Source organism: Bombyx mandarina, chromosome 01 (assembly GCF_030267445.1).
Source record: "Bombyx mandarina strain Sakado chromosome 01, ASM3026744v2".
In the NCBI taxonomy this organism is placed as follows: Eukaryota; Metazoa; Arthropoda; class Insecta; order Lepidoptera; family Bombycidae; genus Bombyx; species Bombyx mandarina.
In genome coordinates, this window is record NC_143208.1 from 13,812,258 (window position 1) to 13,835,990 (window position 23,733).

At 34.5% G+C, this 23,733-nt stretch overlaps 2 protein-coding genes and 1 pseudogene across 3 annotated transcripts; 1 reads left to right on the forward strand and 2 right to left on the reverse strand.

Moving 5' to 3' along the window:
• Positions 1 to 595: 595 nt before the first annotated feature.
• LOC114252693 (pancreas transcription factor 1 subunit alpha-like) lies at positions 596 to 12,776 on the reverse strand. 2 transcript variants are annotated; one of them, XM_089730597.1, is made up of 4 exons: positions 12,398 to 12,776; positions 11,687 to 11,909; positions 10,401 to 10,491; positions 596 to 2,577 (listed from the first exon to the last, which is right to left on the reverse strand). In XM_089730597.1, exons 1-4 carry the CDS (start codon positions 12,586 to 12,588, stop codon positions 2,429 to 2,431), a joined length of 654 nt encoding a protein of 217 aa, XP_089586723.1. In that variant the 5' UTR covers positions 12,589 to 12,776; the 3' UTR covers positions 596 to 2,428. The 2 variants fall into 2 exon arrangements, with proteins under 2 accessions (XP_089586723.1, XP_089586729.1); XM_089730603.1 differs by lacking the exon at positions 10,401 to 10,491 and having other exon boundaries at positions 12,398 to 12,733.
• LOC149503572 (enolase pseudogene) lies at positions 3,817 to 5,374 on the reverse strand (annotated as a pseudogene).
• A 4,557-nt stretch (positions 12,777 to 17,333) lies between the features above and the next one.
• On the forward strand, positions 17,334 to 18,926 carry Dpck (Dephospho-CoA kinase). Its single transcript, XM_028187122.2, has 4 exons — positions 17,334 to 17,803; positions 18,173 to 18,464; positions 18,545 to 18,748; positions 18,821 to 18,926. Exons 1-4 carry the CDS (start codon positions 17,692 to 17,694, stop codon positions 18,906 to 18,908), a joined length of 696 nt encoding a protein of 231 aa, XP_028042923.2. The 5' UTR covers positions 17,334 to 17,691; the 3' UTR covers positions 18,909 to 18,926.
• Positions 18,927 to 23,733: the final 4,807 nt, after the last annotated feature.

Below are 23,733 nucleotides of genomic sequence, written 5' to 3' on the forward strand. Positions count from 1 at the left end.
GTTTGGATATCCTGGCCTCCTACATTCGCAGCACAATCAGCACAGTCTTAACGACGTTAATCATACTATTTGGTCGATGATCGCATTTGATATTTGGTCGTTTTCTCTGTCGGGTGCACGAGCTTTGATGAGATACTAATCTATATGGTGACCCGGAGCAGAAAATTTCTGTGTACATATGTATCCTTGAAGTCAACGTAAAAATGGTAAGTGTTGAACTCATTGTTTGAACTCAATTCAACGTTGAACTCAAAGGCGTTGGCAAGGTTCTGCCTCAGCTAGAAGCTTTGGTCTATTTTCCGGTCCGGTCACTATCCTCGTACAACTCATCGATTACGACGAAGAGTCCTACGAGCAAACTAATCCATAAACACAACCCACTAAGTTTCTCGCCGCAAATTAGTCTCAGTGGGTCGCGATTCCGATCCAGTGGTAAATTCTGCGAAGCATTGCTCTTACTAAGGACAGTGTTAGCAAACGATCTCAGACTGTGCCCCTTATGCTCACCAACCAGCCATAGCGTAGCTAGAATAGCCCCTCAGGCTGCCAACGAATAGGTAAGGAAAAAAAAACTTAATTTTAAAATAAATTAAAGTTTTCAACTGAACTTCTTTTATTTAAAAAAATACTAAATATAAAATAGTTTAAAGTATACTTAAATATTACTATAGCCTATGATGATACGAAGAATAGAACTAATCTGTCGGATGATCAGTAAAATTATTGTGTTAATATATAATAGCTAATTACAAAAGCAAAAATATGTTTAGGAACGATGAAATAAAAAACGTTCTGATTAGTACAGACACTAGATAGATAGAGCGCACTAATTTATACAATGACGTCAAAGTTCAAAAGTGCGCTCCAAATTTTACAAGAATTGCGTTGCGGTAACAGAACAAATGCTTTAAATATATATGCAATATCTTGACTTTATTAGCTAATTCTAATTATTTCTTCATTACCCGTATCATAGTTTAGTTATTTAATCTTTGGATTAGAATATACACGACATCGGTTAACGATCCCAATGCGTCAAAAAGGCGCTACAATATAATATGTATTTTGTTATTCCTCTAATAAATATGTAGGTAGGTAAGCGTAATCTTGCGAGCTAATTATTACGCATTATATCACTTAGTAAATAAGTATTTAATTTAAGCTATACATAACTCTCTGTACATACATAGGTAGTATTATATACAATGCACATAGCTACTGCAAAAGAAAAAAATACATTTTATTAAACAACGTCAATCTAGACTCTAGAGGATTTATTCAAGACATATTTTAATATTGACATCGTTAAGGAGTCTTGAATGTATATACGAGTAAAACAAGCCAAACCGTAAAACAGTAAAACCTTTTTTTTTTTTTATTGAGCGCTGCGTACACGGCTCGGACTTGAACTAACATCTTTAGATAAAGATAACTGAAATATACAATTTAAAAATAAAATGATGATTTGCTTGCTGCTAATTTGTAATAAAAACTTAAGCACGAGGTTTTTTTTTCATGATTAGTTGCCATACCGATAACGGATAGTCGTGCGCTTTGTTGCGCAAATAAGTGTCCAAAAATCTCCGGATTTAGTTTTCCTTTATGGGAAAATAGGTTTTTTCCTAAATTGAAGCTACTTTTCAGACATGAGACTGTTTTAAAAATTCAGTTTAAAAATGGAGAAAAAATTTAATCGACTACTAACGTAGTACTACGATATTTTAAGGTTTGAAAAACTGTCTCAGTAAGAAAAACATCGGACAAGGCGTATCATGCTCATTATTCATTAATCAGCCAGGCACAACATTTAACTGTGTTCTACGTTTTTTTTTACGTTATTTTTCGGATAATGTGACATGATTTAAACGTCACGATAATTTGAAACGTGAATAATGTACATATTGCTGATGAAACATTGTAAAATGTACCGACAACTCTGCAACACTAGGCAATGAAATCCCGCACGGGCCTCGAATAGACAGACTTTTCATTTTCCATTAGCAACCAAGTCAAATAATTTTCTGGTATTGTTTCGATCACAGAACTTTATCAAGTAATCTGGTTATTTTTTCTCTGAGCTAGACTAATTCCCATATAACCTATAAGTCCTACTTGGAGCATCAGCATCTTTCGCGAGTTGAATGGTTCAAATAAATATAGAAATAAAAACTTATTATGGCTATATTTACATTATACACATAATCTACTACTATTAAAGAGATCGAACAGGTAACTTAATTTTTTTTATATATTTTTTATTGCTTAGATTGGTGGACCAGCTCACAGCCCACCTGGTGTTAAGTGGTTACTGGAGCCCATAGTCATCCACAACGTAAATGCGCCACCCACCTTGAGATATTAGTTCTAAGGTCTCAAGTATAGTTACAAGTATAGTCTCAAGTATAGTTTTTAATGAAAGACTAGTCTTTCATCTCAGTTCCTCTTTTTCAATAACATTTGTGGAGCTTGTGAAGCCCCTAGGATCCTCTGGTACCCAGATCTTGGCATGAAGTGTGGAGCCGGCCGGTCGCTCGTCTCTTCTAGACCATGACAAGGAGTGCGCCTGGAAGTTGCTGCCTGCAAGGAAGAGCTTTTATTAACCCTGTTTGTCTAAAGCTTAATGTTCGCAAATTAATTTATCAGTCTGCCTAGCAGTTAAACTAGATTTTATTTATTTATCTATATATATCTTCTATAAAAATGAATTGCTGCTCGTTAGTCTCGCTAAAACTCGAGAACGGCTGGACCGATTTGGCTGATTTTGGTCTTGAATTATTCGCGGAAGTCCAGAGAAGGTTTAAAAGGTTAGATAAATATGAAAATTCTCGGAATTAAATAAAAATAACAATTTTGTTTTTCATTTGATGTGTCCCCCATCGGCCGGATTCATTTTGTTTGTTTTAAGTTTATTTTATACAAAAGTTTAGGTCTTTTATTTATCGATTGAGGCACTACGAAGTCCGCGGGTCAGCTAGTTTATATAATGAACGGACCCTTTTGATGTATCAAGCATAATAACTGAATTAAAAACATAACATAATATTCTCAGGATTGTGAAGAAACAATACATTCAAATTACAAAATTCACAAAACACATCGAACAGTATTTAAAAGTAAAACGACATATCTACAGAATGAATTTTAGCTACGCCGTTCTATTAATGACACTATCGACTATTTAATTACATCTGTGTAATCACTTGTTCACCCTAAACAGCTCAAACTTGAGGTTTATTTAACAGCAATTATTTCTGGGAGTACATTATAATAATACGGGGGCTACTTTAACTATTCGCAAATGCGGTAAAGTCCGGGGTGTTATTCTTTATCGGGGTGTAATGTGAAGGGGCCGAACACGTGCGCGCAGTTACGGGCCCCTGTCGATGAAACAGAGATAGGGTTGAACTGTACTTGTCGATTAACTTACTTGTTTCCTTACATTTGTGTTCTAAGAGATGCATATCATTTATTTCTTCTAAACCAAGATTAGGATACGTGAAAAACTAATGATTGAGAAATCCTTTCAATAGATGATATATACGACGCGAATTTTATTTTTTGTCTTTGAACATCCCTTCTTTGATTTAATGACACATTTTATCGATACCTATCATTGTAACGTGAACCCCAACAACATGAAATTTGTACCCGTGCATTAATAACACGTTTATATTATGTCACAATGAGTATTATGAACTCCTACTTCCTGTAATTAGTCCGTACGTCATATTGTTCTGTTAGGAAGTTTGAATATCATTTTGTCCATATAATGATTTAATAGCCTTTGCTATCACGAACGCAGTTCAGTTGAAATATTCAAGGCGACTCAACCTAAATATAAAAGTCGTTTCAATGAAAATATTAACGTGAATTAAGTAACTTTAATTCCATCTTTTATGAAATTTTATTAATACATTTGAAAAAGCCTTAATGATTTTTCGAAAGAACATTAATTTAGTCCGCGGTAGTTTTTGCCGGCGTATTTGGAAAGCGCTCCTAATTCTTCTTCAATTCTAATGATTTGATTGTATTTTCCGACGCGTTCAGATCGAACAGGTGCTCCGCATTTCATCTGACCAGTAGACAAACCAACCGCCAGATCGGCTAGGAACACATCTTCAGTGTCACCCCACCTATCAACAACAACAGAAGCAAAACCATTTGACTTCAAAAGTTTAAAAGCTTCAATAACTTCGGTAAACGTGCCAGCTTGATTTAGTCTTAAGCCAATCGCATTTCCCGCTTTTTTTTCTGTGGCCAATCCAACACGGCGGAGATTAGTTTGAGTAAGGTCATTTCCAAAAATCTGAGCCTGCGTTCGAGATGTCAAAGTAGACCACGCCGACCAATCATCAAATTGGAAACCGTCTTCAATAGAACATACTGGAAACTCTTTTATATTATCTAGATAAATTTCGGCAAGTTTATCCGACGACATGTATTCCTGAGGATTTGAATTCGGATTTTTAAACTCCAAATCGTAGGCACCATCTTTGAACATGTCACTGGCGGCAGCATTTATTGCAATTTCAGCTTTGCCAACATACCCACATTGCTTAATAGCATCTGTAAGAAACATAAGAGCGTCCCGATGACTTTGCAAGGGCACAGAAAATCCTCCGGAATCACTAACATACGTGCAGTCTACAGAAAACTTATTCGCAATCGCGTTTTTCACATAACGATAAATTTCTGAACCAATACGCATCGCATCTGCAAACGAAGATGCTCCTGTAGGCATAATTATGTATTCTTGAAACGGCAGTCCATTTGAAGATAAAATTCCACCAGTGAGAATAGTAAAGTGTGGTACTGGCAGAATTATTGTAGTAACGCCTGCCATATCCGATATGTGCCTATACAAAGGTACACCTTTCTTCGCAGCTCCAGCTTTTGCAACTACCAGAGAAACACAAAGAATCGCATTAGCTCCTAGTCTAGATCGGTTTTCAGTTCCATCGAGAGATATCAAGAATTGATCAATTTCCTTTTGCATAGTCACTTCCAGGTTTTGTTTGATAAGTTCAGGTGCAATAATGACGTTAATATTTTTGACAGCACTAGAAACACCCATTCCAAAGTATTGAGCAGGATTGTTATCCCGCAGTTGTGTTGCTTCAGCTATTTTTTTAGAGTCCGTGGAAGGTACACCTATTCGAAATAGACCTAATTCTGTCACCATATCTACTTCGACTGTAGGGACACCAGTGGAGTCAAAAATTTGACGTGCTAGCAATAACTTAATTGGCATCTTGACTTTATAAATGAATAAAGGTTCTATAATATTTTGGTCTTTTAAAATTGAAAATACTTTGCGTATGTACAGAAATGTCCTGTTTGTTCGCCACGATTGTCACAATTTAATGAAAGACATTTTACTTTGACATAGAATCTATCAAAATTAGGTCTTAAAATGAGTATTTTTCTAAAGAGATTTTTTTATTTTTTTAAATATAAACCTAATAATTTCGATTATTCCGCTTGATAAATCTTTTGTTTCTTTTTTGAACAACATTGTAAACATTCTCCCGCTAGCGGCGCACGTGCGCTAATCTTTATGTAAATCCAACGTAATGTTTCGATAAGGTGCTTTTTAATAATTGAAAAAGAGATTATTGTGCAAACACTCGTTTCGATGGAGAGCTTATTATCAATACCCAATATTATTGCGGGCAACGATAAAAAACTAATTAACTTTGGTCTATAATGTTTTTTAAACAAAACTTTTTTTCGTTGCGAAAAATCTATCACGGAGAAGATCATTATTTTTTGTACATTTTTTTTTAAATTAATAATACATTGGGTTTTCTTATATTATTTTAAATTGCATTACGTAGTATTTTCAAGACGTGCTCAAAACAACAAAATGAGAGATGCCGATGTAAATTCCTGATTCCTTGTTTTATTTTAGACACAATCGAATTTTTTTTTGGGTTCTTCACACTTCGCCCTTTATTCTGAAATTACTACATTAAAGGGGTGTTGAGAGCTTAATAGTATTCTAATACAGTCCGCCTCTGTTATTATGTTAGAGGGTGATCTTTCAATTTGCTACGGCGTGATTCGCAAATATGCGCCCTTGTTTACACTTTTAGGAGCATATTGTCGACACAAGTGCACTATACAAATGTGAAGCACGACGCTGCCTGGGGCTACAAAACGCTTAAAGCGGCATTAATAGCAAAATCGATTTTACGAGTATTTAATTCGCGTAACGAGTTAAATGATAAATCTTCAAATAAAGTAACTTACCTATTACCCAATATTATTTTTGACATGATACAATAAAGTCTGAAATGTTTAAGAAACGATTGACGTGAATATAAAACAGGTACATCCAGTACTTCATCTAAAATGAGAAAATTAAGCGTTCTTTATTTAATCAAAATGTAATGTTTTCCCCGACGTTTTCCAATCTCAATCGTACCTATATACGTATTAAGATCATACATTTTATACAGTTTTTTTACCTTCGATTGTTTACGAGTATACCGGCCTATCTGAAGGGAGTGATACAGTGACACTGTTCCTTAAAAAGGTGAAAATAAAAAACGACCTTCAGCCATGAATTCGTTTTCATACAAAAAATAGCTCTTAGCGGCAATTCCGTATATTGTTGCACTGGCTTTTTGCTAAATTACGAATTGCTTTGATTTCATGAATTTTTATTTTATTTTATTCATGCGCAAAATAAAGTAACTAGTTAGGCACTCAATAAACAAAAAAACAATAAGCACATTTCAGAAAATTTTTTGAAGATACATATTTTATTGATTGGTCGAGTTTTAAAGTTCATTATTTTGAATTTATTCAAATGTTTTATATTTTAAATGGTAGGATGAGTTCGTTTCAAAGCACAATTTGGGTTCTATGTGAACTTAAAAGCATGAAATTCTCCCATCATGCAAAACGGGCACCCTTTTAACATTGCTAACGAATTTCATTTAAAGATAATCAATAAAACGGGAAAAATAAAATGACATCACGTCATTTGTTTCACAGATCCCACGGGATACGGGAATTTGGTCACGCGATGCTACCGTGAGAATATTATCACACCTGGACCAATTGAATGAGAAGATAAAATTGTAAAATGTGTACATAATGGGTTTTCCGCACGCTATATTCTGTAGGAGAGTTATAATATATTGTAGCGTGAAAATATTTTGCACAAAAATAAGCTAGCATTTCATTATTTAAATTACTGAAAATTATTCATATTAGTTCCGTTATTGTCGTAGCGTTGTCAGATCAGAGGGCACAATCTCATATGAAAAAGTCTATATACTATTTTTGTTTTGGCTAGGTGGTTTGGCGATCACCTCCGAACGATGGCCGGTAAAATTTGGATGAGGAGACGGGCAGACCGGGTTCAGTGGTGTAAATTAGGAGCTGCCTATGTTCAGCAGTGGACGATTATGGACTGATAATGATAATGATGATGATGATAATATATCATATAAAATTCAATTGCCACATATACAAAAGAGTGGCGTAGGCACATAGCTCTCAAATGTTTCATCTTTGCCCTAATGTACTCTGTGTCAAATATTAAATGTCGCATCTACACTTTATCTCCTCATTGTATGGAGTCGTTTAATAAAATAGGTTGCTCTTCATAATGAAGACAGTGTATCATTGTACTTCGCAATAAACGGTTACATCTTTATCAGTTTTTTTTTATTAATTAGCCCATTATATAACAAGAGCATCAGTTCATAGTGGCTCGACCGATTTGACTGGTTTCTTTTTCGTTGTAGTCTTTTTTTCATTTGGCAAGACAAGGATTCCCGCCAAGAAAATTTCTAAAACATCAAAGATGAACTTTTAATTTTTTATTTTTTTTTTGTTGCTTAGATGGATGGACGAGCTCACAGCCCACCTGGTGCTAAGTGGTTACTGGAGCCCATAGACATTTACAACGTAAATGCGCCACCCACCTTGAGATATAAGTTCTAAGATCTCATTATAGTTACAACGGCTGCCCTACCCTTCGAACCGAAACGCATTACTGCTTCACGGCAGAAATAGGCAGGGCGGTGGTACCTACCCGTGCGAACTCCCAAGAGGTCCTACCACCAGTGATTACGCAAATTATAATTTTGCGGGTTTGATTTTTATTACACGATGTTATTCCTTCACCGTGGAAGTCAATCGTGAACATTTGTTGAGTACGTATTTCATTAGAAAAATTGGTACCCGCCTGCGGGATTCGAACACCGGTGCATCGCTACGTACGAATACACCGGACGTCTTATCCTTTAGGCCACAACGACTTTTTTCTAGAACATCATGATTGTTAGTTTGCTTAACAAAAAGTCTATCATCTTTTGATTATAACAGATTACGAAGGTTTCTCAGCAAAAATTGATACAGATGAAGTTAACATGTGCTTTTTATTAATGACCCCACAAATTAGTAACACAGTATCGATCATCAAAAGGTGCACAAACAAACACGAAGGGGTCGCGACGTGGCATGCCCCCGACCGACTCAAACGACCACTACTCGACCAATAATTCACGCTCCATTGATGAGCATCGCAATATTTTTTTTTTAAATTAGACAACTTATTCATACATTTGAGAACGAAAATTAAATACTTTTAGGAAAATAATTATAAAAATATAGTTAAGACAGCGTTTTTATTAAACTTGCATATAAAAATCATCTTAAGTAAGAGGCATTTTTTTCGCTAAATGGACACGAATTTATTTCATTTTTATCATTTCAAAATTATTACAACAAATTATGATTCCATATAGCACTATAAGCAGTGCAAACCATTTTCCATAAAGATTTGAATCAGGGTAATGTGTCCACACTTCTTTTATTACTTATGTATAGTTAAGAGTAGTTTAGAAATATTACAGTAGGTAGGTATATTTGTTGGGGTAAACATGAACATTAAAAACTAACCACTTTACATTTGGGAGGTCAGTTATTGTTATTAAAAGCTTCTTAACAAGGGAAATGCCGAATTTAAATCATTCCCAAGTATTGGTAGGCTTCATTTCATTATTCTAAGAAGTTGCCGTCGATATGATTTCAGGTGTAAACAGATACCTAACGCGTGTTGGCGAACGATTTCCCGGCTGACTGATTTAGATAGTGTGATAGGAGAAACATACAATTTTATTTTATTAGTTTAATTCTCGAGTTGTGTGAGCTATGGTGCCGACACGGGTAGGTATTGCAATCTAGAAAATGTTTACCGCAAAATAATCATGAGTATAGGCTTAAGAAATTCGAAAGTCGTCATTATTTAAAAAAAAAACTGCTTGTTTGCGACTGTGTAATAATAGAACAGAAGATTGTAAAAAGCTGTGTAATAATAATTCGCTTTAATATAATTTTTTTTACTTTTATTTTTGCTTAGATGGGGGTACGAGCTTACAGCCCACCTGGTGCTAAGTGGTCACTGGAGCCCATAGTGACCTACAACGTAAGTGCGCCACCCATCTTGAGATATAAGTTCTAAGGTCTCAAGTATAGTTACAACGGCTGCCCCGCTCTTCAAATCGATACGCATTACTGCTTCACGGCAGAAATAGGCAGGGCCTACCCGCGCGGACTCACAAGAGGTCCTATCACCAGTAAAAAATGTATTATGTTACAACACGGGCAGCTCGTGATCACATAGACACCGTAGCGATAAAAACTGTTGTCTACATTAGCTCGAAGTCTTAGTCGTATTGGAAGACCCGTTTATCAACTGTCGACTGGCTAAGCTGTATATATCTTCAAGCTCACAGCACCTCCCACCGCCAGAATTCAAGAATTAAGTATGGATAACAGAATTTTGGTTGATCAATACGAATACGAATGTCTTGAATTAACAGTGCTAATTCGGTACATAATATGTACCTATGTGTTTAAACAAGTGTTCTGAGTTAAGATAAAATAAAATAAGTTTCAAAGGTCGCGCTTGTGTTTTTATTAAATTATTTAACTATTATAGATGACCGATCAACATTTGCTAAGGCTAATAATGTGTTCAAATTTTGCCAACCAGCCACGCGTTCTTGTGAAATTAAAACATCAACACGTTTTTATTTTTGCTATGAAATGATAAATACACATTTCTTTGTGGCTTAAAAGCTAATTTCGGATTTACATATTGAATCTTCTGATTAAGGTTTACGTAAATACATTATATTTCGACTTACTAGTGCTATTCACTGATATAACTGTTTGATATTCTTTAAAAGTAGCTAAATCGTAGATCTCGAGATTTCTTTTTATTAAGTTAAAGAAAAATTTGAGTTCTCTTAAGCCGTATGGTGGTAAGTATACAGAATAATAAATTTATTAGATATAAAAATGCTTTGTTTTTTCTGAACTCGTCACAAAACACTATTGCTTGTCAAAGCTTAAGCAAAAAAAAGGTGTGAAAATACCTCTAATAATGATTTTCTTTTGTTCTTCTTTATTCTGAGTGTTGCCCACACCTGACAACAACCCGTCGGATGAATTGCGATCAGCCCGTACCTATCCCAAAAACCATTAATCAAACACCATACTCAAACTGTATTGGGTATTAATGAAGTTAAAAGACTACCTACAATACGTATGTGAATTAAGTGATTTGCGCGGCAGCAAGTATTGATTAAATGAGGAAATGTAGATAATACAAAAAAAAACATTATTTTGGTTCATCTATGTAGGTAAGTATGTGAGCTGTGCTATAATATATATAATTATGGAATGTTATTTGCGAAAATGGTTACTAAACTTCATTTCATTTTTTATGATTTAGTTGTCTTTGGTTTGTGGGTATATAAAAATATTTCATATAAAATTCAGTGCATATTTTATATTCGTTAGTAATATGAAGTCATAAACTTAAAAAATAAAAAGTTAACGTAAAATTTGCAATGCCCGATAAAGAATATAAAGCTATTTATTAATAAGTTAAAAAAGCTACTGAGTTAGGTGAGTAAATTATTCATTGACGTGATCGTTGGAAAAACATCCTAGATGATAAGCAGTAGGGTACATAATACTGTTGATTTTTTTTGTATTTTAACTTTTTCTTACTAATATAACAATAACGTATTACATAACACAACGTGTGTTAGAAAGTAGAGCTAAGCTCTAAAATTTCTGAATAACGTGACGATTAATAAAAAATACTACCCAGATTACAAAGAAAGCTGTTTGTATCTGAAACATTTCAGTTTACCTACACTACCATTATTTACGTAGTATAGATTGTTTTTGAGACAAACAATCTAAAATTTTTAACGTACAAATTATGTCACGGTTGCGGTATATTAGGAAATTTTATGTTAAAAAAGTAGACGCGTGTTTAAGCAAAAATATTCTTCCTTAGCAATAATCGCACTACTAAAAAGGTGAGCGTCACACAATATCCATAAGATTACATTCCGGTTAAAGTCCTAGTCAAAAGTGATAATTGTATAAATTGCCTCGCTTCATATATTATTTATATATATTATTATGTTACGTCCCACTCAAGAAACTTTTTATTCTAGTTTATTTTTTTATTGCTTAGATGGGTGGATGAGCTCACAGCCCACCTGGTGTTAAGTGGTTACTGGAGCCCATAAACATCTACAATGTAAATGCGCCACCCACCTTGAGATATAATTTCTAAGGTCTCAAGTATAGTTACAACTTTTCTTGATTGGATCATCGCTAAGACGTATTGCAGGTCACTTACTAATTCTCCAAGAAAACTGATGTATCCGATCGCAAGCTTCAAGGTATCGACTTTGGACAGACGTTTCTCATAAGGCAATGTTGGAATGTGTGCTCTTAAACCTTCAAAAGCGTCGTTAATGGATTGCATTCGACGTCTTTCCCGAAGATTCGCGGCTTGCCTCTGTTGGATTTGTTGCTGCGGACAACGCGAGCGTCGCTTGTGAACGCGCCGGTATTCTGATCTAAATAAAAATGAAATTAAGCTTTGATTCTTTGCAAATATTATCCTAGTTTCATTGGAGCGAACCAAAGATCGAATAATTCACTAATAATGTAATGTAGGTACTTTAATGCAGAGCCAACCATTTAAAGATCTCGAGATTCTCCGGTTGTAGGTAAATATTTTAAATATTTTGTATTACGATGCACTTTGTTTACGTATTATGATTCTGAATTAGATGGGTAGATTTGATTTAATCTGCATTTGATTAAATAAATTTTAAATGGTACACGATTATTTTTCAAACATTCCTAAACATACAAATAAACTATGCTTCGTTTAAAAGATTACGTTGTAAATCAAGTATTTACTCACTCAAAAAATATTTCATAAAACAATAAGCTATAATTGAACACAAAAATATTCGCTGTAATGCAAATGATATTCTACAGTTTTTTTTTTACGAGATTACATAAAAATCAAACAAGAAAACGATTTCGTTTTATTTACCTTCTTCTTGGCGTAGAATGATTTTCCTGATCACTAGCATATAGGCTGCCGTCGGACATTGAGGAGTCGTCGTATAAGAACACGTCGGATCCATTTGCGGATGTTGGAGATCCACCTACGGCGACGGGCACAGCACTGCTATTGTCAATCACTTGGCATCTGATGCCGCTCACACCGTCCATATCGAACATTTTGTCGGTCTTATTTTACGAAATTTTCATTCACATTTTCCGTTCGAATGGCAAGGCATACTAATGCCGCGGCTGTCAATTGTGGTCTGAACCAGGAAATGGTAACGGGAGGGCCGAGCACGACGCCCCGCCCTCACTTGTACTCCGCCCAATTTTTGTCCAATTTACTCTGCGCCTCATTCGAAATCATTTTTAAAAGGTAGAGGGTGATCATAAAACTGGTGATTCGCTTGGTTTCGTTTTTGAGAATTACTTTGCTATTCCTGAGCAGGCTTTACTGAATAGAAATTAGAAATTCATCATATGAAAAAAATCTTTATTTATCTTCTTTTTTTCTAAATACTCAAGTAATATTCATGAATTTTTATTTTTATTTTATTTAAAGATTCAAAAAAGTTTAAAAATTTATTTAATTTGCTACTCTCTTGCTCGTTTTTCATCAATTTTGAATTGTTAATCTTATTTTTTTTATTTGTCAAACATTTGATTACGAAATGTAAAAGCTCGCCCGCAGGTCGAAGGTCGTTCACCTACTCTGTGTCTTGGTTGGAATTTCACTCTCGACAACCTTACTCCTCCACGCTTTGTCTCTCTGTATCCACGTATTGTTCCCGGTAGTTATTACGTCATAAATAGAGTATAATCAGTTCTATGGCTTAATCGATTGATCGCCATCTATTCCAAGAAATATCACTGCCAACTGTCGAGCATATCAACCCTTATTTAAGAAACTATAGCTCACACTAGTTTTGTAACCTGCTTTTATTTTTTGAGAAAAGTACCTTTCGACCTGGCGAAGTAACCAGATGTCGGGGTCTTTTAATTTTCTGGGCAGTATTATATTTTAGGTGTTTTTTTTTATTGCATGATTGGGTGGAACGAGCTCACAGCCCACCTGGTGTTAAGTGGTTATCGGAGCCCATAGACGTCTACAACGTAAATGCCGCCACCTTTTCTTTTTTTTTTATTGCTTATATGTGTGGACGAGCTCACAGCCCACCTGGTGTTAAGTGGTTACTGGAGCCCATAGACATCTACAGCGTAAATGCGCCACACACCTTGAGATATGAGTTCTAAGGTCTCAATAAAGTTACAACGGCTGCCTCGCCCTTCAAACCGAAAGGCATTACTGCTTCACAGCAGAAATAGACAAGATTGTTATTTATAAAACTATCCTTGTACATACTTCTGCGCGACCATTTCGCAAAAAAATCCAAAACGAAGCTAATCCACGATGAAGGAATAATAAAAATCAAAATCGCAAAAAAAATTGCGTAATTACTGGCGGTACGAAGTTTTATCTGTAGGTACCTGTCCTGCCTATTTTTGCTGTGAAGCAGTATGTGTTTCGGTTTGAAGGGTGGAATATCCATTGTACTGTAAAACTCATGTCTCAAGGTGGGTGGTGAAATTTACGTTGTTGATGTCTATAGCCATCAGCACGGCCACCGGCCAAAGAAAAATCAAAAAAAATATAAAAAATATTAAATAAAACCATTACGATTACAGTAATAGTTTCAAGTTTGTAATTCCGCACGGGTAGGTACCACCACCCTGCCTATCTCTGTGAAGCAATAATGCGTTTCGGTTTTAAAGGCGGGGCAGCCGTTGTAGCTATACTTAGACCTTACAACTTATATCTCAAGGTCGGTGGCGCATTTACGTTGTAGATATGGGCTCCAGTAATCACATAACACCAGGTGGGCTGTGAGCTCGTCCACACACGTAAGCAATAAAAAAGAAATGCTATTTAATAATTTGGCGGCATACTTAATGAAATAAAATGTAAATTTGGAATCATGGCTATCCTGCCGTGTCTCTGTTCTTTGGCCGCTGAAATAGTGCATTCGTGATCAAACGTACAATTCTACTTCGAAGTATGTTGAACTCGCATGAAAAAAATATTCTTTTATTTATTTTATCAACAAATACTTATCATTGAAAAAATAATCACTCTATCAATTTAAAATAGATGTTATTTAAAGTTTTACGCTAATTTTAAGTCTTCTTGGTGACTGCACAATTATGTCACTTTTTCCTTTGTTCCGTTCCACAAAATTTCCGTTGTTATACACCAGGATTATTGTTTTTTTAATAATGACAAATAATTAATCACTATTCAGTCAAAGTCAAAAATATGTTATGCGTATTTCTTAGCAAGCATCCCCTAATTGAGGTTTTCAAAGTGCACTAGTTTAAATATTCTTATCATAGTCATTTTATATGCTGGGATTCGTTCTTGCTAGATAAATATCTTCTGCAACTTATCATGCAGTTGAACGGGTGAATATCAGGGTTTAAAAACAAAACCGGCCCAACGACAATTATGAAAATCAACAGACCGGACTTTGTACTACAATGTGTTAAAAGTCAAAATAGCCCTATTTGTTGATAAGCAAATGAAGAAAGAATTATTCGTTACATTATCAGTAAATTTTATTCACTTGCAGCTACATACCAATTTATAGTATTATACGTTGAAATGAAACTGTAAAAAATATTCATAAATGCGTAATTGCTTGCGGTGGTGCTAGGTTGTGAGTCCGTACCCGCTAGTGCCATCCACCTAATTTCTGCTGTGAAGTACTCATGCGTTTCGGTTTGAAGGGTAACTTAAAATATTTATATCTCAATGCTAGGATAGTCGACAGGCAATAACTATCGAGACTTCAACTTCATTTTCAAGGTGATAAGCGGCATTCACATTGTCGTGTCTATTGGCTCCCGTAGCTACTCATCTAGGCTAGGTAAGAAAAATTGTGCACTCGCTACCCCTTTAGCCAATGACAAATGATGATCCCACAGGATTTTCTCTGCAGCTCGCGATTCCTTTCTAGTAGTAGATTCATTCTCGAAATACAAACTGCTATCGTAAGGTTTGGATAGAGAAGTACCTGCGTACCTACCTACATATTTCATTCCGCATCGTGATTAATAAGCGTGGATACACTGGGCGTTTTGTCATTAGACAATGTAGGTAGGTACTTACTCATAATGGCAAAAAACTTACGACAGCAGAAGCTATCTAAGGCATATTCCTATTAGCATTCGGGATTATTCTCATATTAGGTTCAGTGGGCAAATTGGCAGAGAACACAACTTAAAATTTGTCCATCTGAACGTGTGTGAGAATCTGCTGACGCTATACAATAAGTTTTGTGGTAACATTTCCCATAGCTGAAAAAATATCAATCTAAATATTACCATTTTAACACAAATGGAAAATGTTATGCATGAATTTACGGACGCGTCTATGCATGACACCATGTTTCTTAACTTTCGAATGTAATAAAAGAAGGGTGGGCACATTACCCGGACTCAAATCTTTATGGAAAATGGTTTGCACTGTTTATAGCACTGGAAACATAATTTGCTGTAATAATTTTGAAATGATAAATAAATTCATGTCCTTTTAGCGAAAAAAATGTCTCTTACTTATGATGATTTTTTTAAGCAAGTTTACTAAAAACGCTGTCATAATAATATAATCGCCCAATCGTGCTATGGATATATCGCTATGCTAGAAAATAAGCACAGAAACCTCAAAATATAAGTGTACCTGTTTGCCATACATTTCGAAGTTTTCTAAACTACGATAAAAACGTCGTTTAAATATAATAGTACTTGCCCAATTGGAGAGATAAGTGCTTCATAAAATTTGTATTACTCCTATAATTCTTCAACTGACTAAAAATAATTTGATGAAATGAAAAACTGTGATAAAATTGAGACTTAAAAACAATTGTTTGAACAAGCTGGTGAGTTAGGTTTAAGAAACAGTGTCATGTTTCCCGTTATATGTAAAATATCATGAATTTTAATAGCTCTTTTTTTACCTTGAACGTTCATTTTTTTTTCGGATAGGTAAGATATTGTTGGAAATTTATAAACCTAAAGCTGACTGACTTACTAAAATGTGATAATTGCTTAACATTCAATGTTATTTATGCAGAAGATGTAAGAGTAGCATCCGGGTGTTAAATCGCTCGCTATTGTTAGGTGTTCTGTATGTACAATGCTCCTATGACCTGCTGCTAAGATGGTGCTCCAAAATGTGCTGCAGAACTCTCTACTCTATGCTAGTGTATGCTTGATAGACTAATTGGACTAGAGGTTTCAAACGGTAGTTCTGTGAATTTATTTATTTTGCTGTTGCGGTGTTACTTCCAGTGTTGAAATATGAATACCGTGGCATATTAACTGTTAAATATATGTGAAAGTCCGTAAGTGGGAGAAACGAAACAAAATGACAGGAGGTTGTTTCTCGGGTTCTTCCAAAAATGTATTGAGGGTTCGGTAAATTTCCATAATTTTTACTGAAGGGTGTATTTTGTATCATGCCATTTTATTTCCATTTTCCAAAAATAAACAATGTTTCACTTCCTAAATAAAGTAAAGGTGGTGATTAAGTGTAGTATACTTTACATTTATTAAAAAATTTTTGGCCTAAGTATGATAGGTACAAAAACCATCATCCAAAATGTTTTATTCTTATCGGGTCAACACTGGCTCTTCTAAGGTAATACTTTACAGGTCGACCACAACTAAGTTCTTATAAACTACCTCTTTACCCAACTTACCTCTTGAAAAACTCTTACCCAAACTTACTCATGGTATTCAAAATAGTTTGCCTATGAGGTATTTATCTGGAATTAATGGTTTATTAAATGCAGCATTTGTCCAGCACGAGGATAAATGTTTAAGTTTATTGTCTATGGTCGACTTGGCTTAAAGAACTCGTATCCAGTCCTTAAAATATAGAAATAAAATATTGTTGACAATTGACATTTACTTTGTTTTTAGTTTCGTTTTCTCTCGGTTTGCATTGGTACCTACATAATTTTAAATGAATGATGACATTGTATTTGCATTAATTTGAAATTAAAATGCAGTTAGTTCACGTTCGTACATTACATTAATAGTCTATTTGTTCAAGTTTGTTGTTTGCCGTGTAGATGAATCAGATTTTTTTTCTGTCGTTGAAGTATTCTAATATAATGTAATGCATTCTGTACAAGAAACAAACCCAGTCTCAACAAATTTAAAACCTTCTAAAACAATAAATTTCCCAAGGTGTTTGTGAATGTAAGGCAAGAAAGAAATATGTTCATTGTTGGACTGACTGGTGGCCTCGCAACAGGCAAGAGCACAGTGCTCTCCATATTTAAGGAACACGGAATTGCCGTAATAGATGCCGATGAAGTTGCTCGAAAAGGTATAATTTATTACAGCTACAACATAATCCTTTTTTAACTAATTGCTTTAACTCAATCAACGCTCATGCTATCGAGCTAACAATTTAAGTTAATACATGTTCATTATTACATGTTAATACAAATACATAATTAGTAAAGTGAGAAAAATTCTAAGCAATCACAGACACATTTCCCATTCTGTACATACTATGAAATTTAGGAAAAGTTTCAATTGTACAGACCAAGACCAGAAGCTTCAGTGCATGATAAAAATGGTCTAGCAGTGGATTGACAGTAATGTTTACAATTTTTTCGTCATCACAAATTTATAATTAAATTTAATATAAACTTTAAAGGATAAGATAATCAATAAACATTTGTCTTTATAGTTTTAGAACCTGGCACAAAAGCTTGGCTTGAGGTTAAGCAGTATTTTGGACATGGAGTTCTGTTCCCTGATGGAAGAGTTAACAGATTAAAACTTGGCGAAATTGTTTTTGATGATATAGAAAAACGACGTAAACTTAATGCTATCACACATCCAAGGATACAAAGCGCAATGATAAGAATTGCATTTTCATTCTTTTTCACTGGTCATACTTATATTGTGATGGAAGTACCTCTCCTTTTTGAAACAGGAAAATTATTGACATTCATGCATAAAATTATTACTGTTGTTTGGTATGAAAATCACTCAGATAATGTACTAAAGGAATATGATTAGTCTTTTCAGAAGTATTTAATTTAATTTTACTTTACAGTGAGGATCACCAGCAGCTTGAACGTTTATACAAAAGGAATGACTTCTCTGAAATAGTAGCCAGAAAGAGAATTAATAGTCAAATGCCACTTCATGAAAAGGTTGCCAAATCACACTTTGTTATTGATAATTCTGGTGATCTTACAAACACCAGGAATCAGACAGAGAGTATTATTAAAGTCTTAAGAAAATCAAAGTTTACTTGGTGAGAATTTAATAGGTATAACAAGAAAACATAACTAGAAAAATGGTAATTAATGTGATAATTTTCTTTCAGGTACTTCAGAGCAATATTTATGATAACAATACTGTCTGCAGTTTTTGCTGTTACACATATTACAAGCAATTATCTTGAAAATTTATAATAAATCTATTGATTACCATCCATTTTTAATTAATTTTGAAATTTTCATTCCAATTAACCAGTCTTAAGTGATTATATATCATGATATAATACAACTATGAATAAGGCAGCACTAAGGTAACCGCTTTCATCCGCAGCAGCTGATGACAGATTGGCCCATTGTGTCTCCAATGTAAATATGACAAAGCACACCTTCACTGTTCAAAGACAGCTGCTGCCCATCAAACTATGTTGTTTGACATCAACAAGGAAAGCAAGGACTGCAGCAAGAGTACTGTAATTCCACTCTCGAAATAGGCGTAGGGAGGTAGCAGAGAAACTTCTTATCCTCAATGTTCACCTTCCGTCACTGAGTAAATGCATTTTCAATGTGTGGTGTCATGTTAAAAGATAAGAAAGTGCGAGAAGGTCATCTTCTTGGACCTGCATTTCTAATGAGTAACCAAGGATACTGGGGCAACCTGCTGACGTAGGCCAGTGCCAAGATTCATCTTGCACTTTCTGATTTCTTTTGAGTTTCAAACTTTTAAGTAAAAAGCAAAGGTACCACCACTCTGCCTTTTTGTGCCGTGAAGCAATAATGCGTTTCGGTTTGAAGGGCAGCCGTTGTAACTATACTAAGACCTTAGAACTGATATCTCAAGAAAAAAAAAAGTCATGGGATATTGAAAACTCAAATTGCTCCATCTTAAATCATTTTAAGTGAACATAATGTGAAAAAACGAAGTTTAAATTGGCATGAAATAGACCGTCATAGATATGGGGTATAATAAAAAATGAACTCTCGGCCACTACCCGCCACCGGAGAGTTCATTCATAATCTGTATCATTTTTTTTTGTCCCTACCTAAACGGATGGTCTTCTTGAGAGACCATATCAGCGTCAGTGGGCGAGTAGTTAAGCTCAGAGCTGACGGAGCTTAAACCTGACGCTGTTGCTAACACGAACCGTAGCAAGAGCCGTGCTTCTCAGAATTTACCACCGGATCGGAAACGCGGCCCATTGAGAAGATACGGCAAGAAACTCAGTGGGCTGTGTCTGTGGGTTAATTTACTCGCCGAGCCCTTCGCTGCAAGCGATGGGTCCGACGAGAACGATGACCGGTGCTTGAGGTACTCTAAAAACACCGTTAGTGGATCGGAAGGATCTGAAATGACGTGTTCTGGGCGACGTCGACTGTTTACCATTCGGTCTGCAGGATCGGGATCTGTATCATGCTGAATTCATAAAGAATGCGTATTTACAGACCATTTTGCCACATATGAATAGTCATCGATGATGGTGTAATTTTGTTGTAGACTAGGTTCTATTATAGCGCTCCTAAGCATTATGTTAATATTATAGGTATCTTTATTACCGCTGCAGGCAGAAATAACACAATTATAATAAAAACTTACAAGGTACCATCTGACTGGGGACAAAATAGTTATAGCTATTCATAATAATAATAGAATCGTTTCAATTACATATTACTGTTGTTCTTAATTCATTTAAGTACCTATATATAAAATATGTTTTATTTGACTATGGAAAACTAACGAGGAGTTTACTAACAATGTCCCTACCTAAGTTATGCGTACATATTTGGATATTGAGGCTCTTGTTTCGGTTTCGAACGTCGATCAATAAGTTGCGCGCAGTCGCGAACACCCGGAGCAGTTTTTCATTATCACGTATGGTTTTTATCGAATTTAATTTTAAGAATAAAAGTTTATTACTCAAGAAAAAGGGAAGAAACTGGTATTTATTTCTTTAAATAAATAAGTAGTACTGAAATTATAAAAAATTTAGTAAAATTTATAGTTTAAATTTTGTCTCTATTTTATAAAACAGTCGGAGCATTTACTACATACCGATGTCATCATATTGTTTTTTTTTATTAAGTTAATGTAAATCATCATACGTCAATGTCATTTTGAAAGTTTCAATTACACTAAATTAATTGGCATAATCATGATGTCAATCATCGTGATCAATTTACTTAGGGTGAAAAAATTACACCTGTAGAGTAAAATTGTAATTCAGTGATCATATTTGTATTGTTTATTTCCTTCTATCAAAAATGTAATTGAAAGAAGTCCGAAATTCTTGGTGTAATAAAGTTTATAATGAGCGTATATGACAGATTTAGAATTTTCAAGGTTTATAATTTAAAATAACATTCTTCACATGAGGTTTCTTATGGTTATGCACTGTTAGCAGCACTTTTGAGTTTTTACATTCCCTAGCACTGTCATGTAAACATCTTACAATTAGGTGTATATTATTTATTGCTATAGATGCTGAGATGATCTCATAACCCACTCAGTATCAAATTTTACCAAAGTTCATTGATATTACTACATGAATGTCACCACCTAGCTTTGGAGATGAGGCTGGTGCCAAAATCATTAGTTTCATGGCTATTCCATCTCTCCAGCATAAGTCTTGTCAGATCTCATGGGTCTAGTGTATACACACACACACACACACCAACAGACTCACACAGTGGGTGTATTTTACAGACAATATAATTCCCAATTTTCTTTTTCGTTGTTAATCTTAATTTACTTACTACACTTCCTATCTACTTACTATCTTTGCTGTGTATTTATGTCAACTTACCATAATATTATTTTAAAGTGTTTAAAGTTACTTATTTGTTACGGTTCACTTTTTTGTAACCTTTGGTTAATCTTAATATAATTTTTTTTATTTCTGCACTACCAAAAAATCAAATATCCTAGCTCTATCTGGTACACATCTAAATAATCAAAGTAAAAATACACTAGCTATGGAAGTTTAATCTAAAAATACATTACAGTCCCTTTAATACATATTTTGAATTATGAAATTGGGAGATTAACATTCCGAATGTTGAAAATTGGACAAGATGCAACAATAGAGTATTTGTATGAGAAAATCAAACCTTAGAATATAAGCTTAGAATGTAGATTTCCATCTTTTAAGTGATAACAGCCTGCATCAATACTACAAAATGGGTACACTGAGCCTTGTATGCTATTTATACATAAAACCCAATTTCTGTGTGGAAACAATAAAAGCTATTGTAGCTATTGCACTACTAGAGGATCATGTGATTTGTTGTTAGTGTCAGACTTTTTCAACTACTCATTGGATTCTATGTGTGAATGTTATTTCAGATGATTGGATAGTATTATTCGATAAAACTTAATTTTGGACTTCAACCACTTCCACAATGGTTAGTCAGAAGCATTGCATTGTTTATTAAAATGTGTTCTATTTTATTGTTTTCCGGTACTACTCGTGAGATCCTTATTCCTTATGATTTCATTTATCACAGACAAAATTGGGTCCTAAATTAGATGTATTAGATACATACACAACTTAGTGCTACACTACATTCTTTTATTAATTTTTACTTATAATTTACAATTTACTTGTAGTTTACTAACTAATTTAATATATTTGGATAAAAAGTAATTATATTATATTTTCAACCATTATTACAGATACGTCCTATAGTGTGTTATGTATTATTTGTTTAATATTTTAAGCCGCATGTCAATAAATCCTACGATAATATGAAGAAAGCTGCTTTTCGTGATAGTAACATACTACACATTCTATTCAAACTATCCTCATAGGCCGGTCGATTTTTACTAGATTCAAGCAAAGGTAATTATTTAGTGTTAATAATATCCCCATCATTTATGTAGGTACTTAGATTTAATTTTAAAAATGATTTTGTTGTTTGCAATCAGTAGAAGTTGACAGTTTGACAGTATGTAGTAGACATGTGTAAGTAATGCGAGTGATATTACTCGGGTAATATTACTCTACGATGTAATGCAACATCACACATTACGCGAAGGAAACAAACATCACACCATCACCCAACATGTTTCTTTCTTTGTCGTGTAATGTTGCTTAATACACGAACGGAACCGAGCGAGCGAGACAGACCGATCGACGCAAAATAAATGAGCAAGCGACACGGAATTATTCCTAGTGATTTGGAACCGTATGTCCCGGCCGCTAGGTACATTTTTATACCTATGGTACGTCTGAATTTTAATATAGGTATTTGTGTTTATATTTTTCATGCGGCCAGCCGGTAGTTTCCCGCAAGTACTTACTTAATTTTTTATTCGCAACTTTTGTAAAATCGCTAGTCGCTCGTAATTGTTTAGTAATATTTCATATTAATTTTTGTGTTTGATTTGAATTACTTAAGCACTTGTTTGAAGATAGTTTTATTATTTGTTTTAATGCGTGTTTAATAAGTGAAAGAAATAACGGCGTCTAAATGAAAGTACAGTCCTCCTTGGATGCACTTTGAGGATATCGCGCCGAAACAATGCATCTACTGCTCTCGTATATTAACATTATTGTCGAGCTCAATTTGCAGTCTAAGTCGCCATATGAAATCCGTTCATCCCACAATAAATTATATTAAGTAAAAAATAAAATTATTATATTATTAAGTAAGTCAATCTCTGTCAAGTAATATAACAGTGTATTACAATACAAAGTTCATACTTTGTATTGTAATACACTACTGTAATGACACACCCGAATCATTACCTAAGTGATGTGTATCAACACATCACTTAGGTAATGATTCGGGTGTATAGATACAATGTATTCGTCGTCACAGTATCTATTGAACGCACCGAGTAATGTTAAGAGTGATGTGTAATGTTTTCGAGTAATATCACCTGTCTGTAAAAGTGATGTCATATCACATTACATTGAGGAGTGATGTTTTGCGCAAGTCTAGTATGTAGTAGATTAATTTTTCTAATACCGGAAAGGCGAAAGTTTCACAGCATACTGCACAGTATTTTATTTTTGTTTAAAAA

Bases quoted from the DNA above. Each gene is read 5' to 3' on its own strand.
- Dpck (XM_028187122.2), top strand. From the start codon at position 17,692: ATGTTCATTGTTGGACTGACTGGTGGCCTCGCAACAGGCAAGAGCACA. The intron at 17,804-18,172 runs GTATAATTTATT...TTGTCTTTATAG, and splicing joins CGATGAAGTTGCTCGAAAAG to TTTTAGAACCTGGCACAAAA. The intron at 18,465-18,544 runs GTATGAAAATCA...TTTACTTTACAG, and splicing joins AAAATTATTACTGTTGTTTG to TGAGGATCACCAGCAGCTTG.
- LOC114252693 (XM_089730597.1), bottom strand. From the start codon at position 12,588: ATGTTCGATATGGACGGTGTGAGCGGCATCAGATGCCAAGTGATTGAC. The intron at 11,910-12,397 runs GTAAATAAAACG...ATTTTTATTTAG, and splicing joins CATTCTACGCCAAGAAGAAG to ATCAGAATACCGGCGCGTTC. The intron at 2,578-10,400 runs GTATTTTCACAC...TCTTCCTTGCAG, and splicing joins AAAGAAAATCATTATTAGAG to GCAGCAACTTCCAGGCGCAC.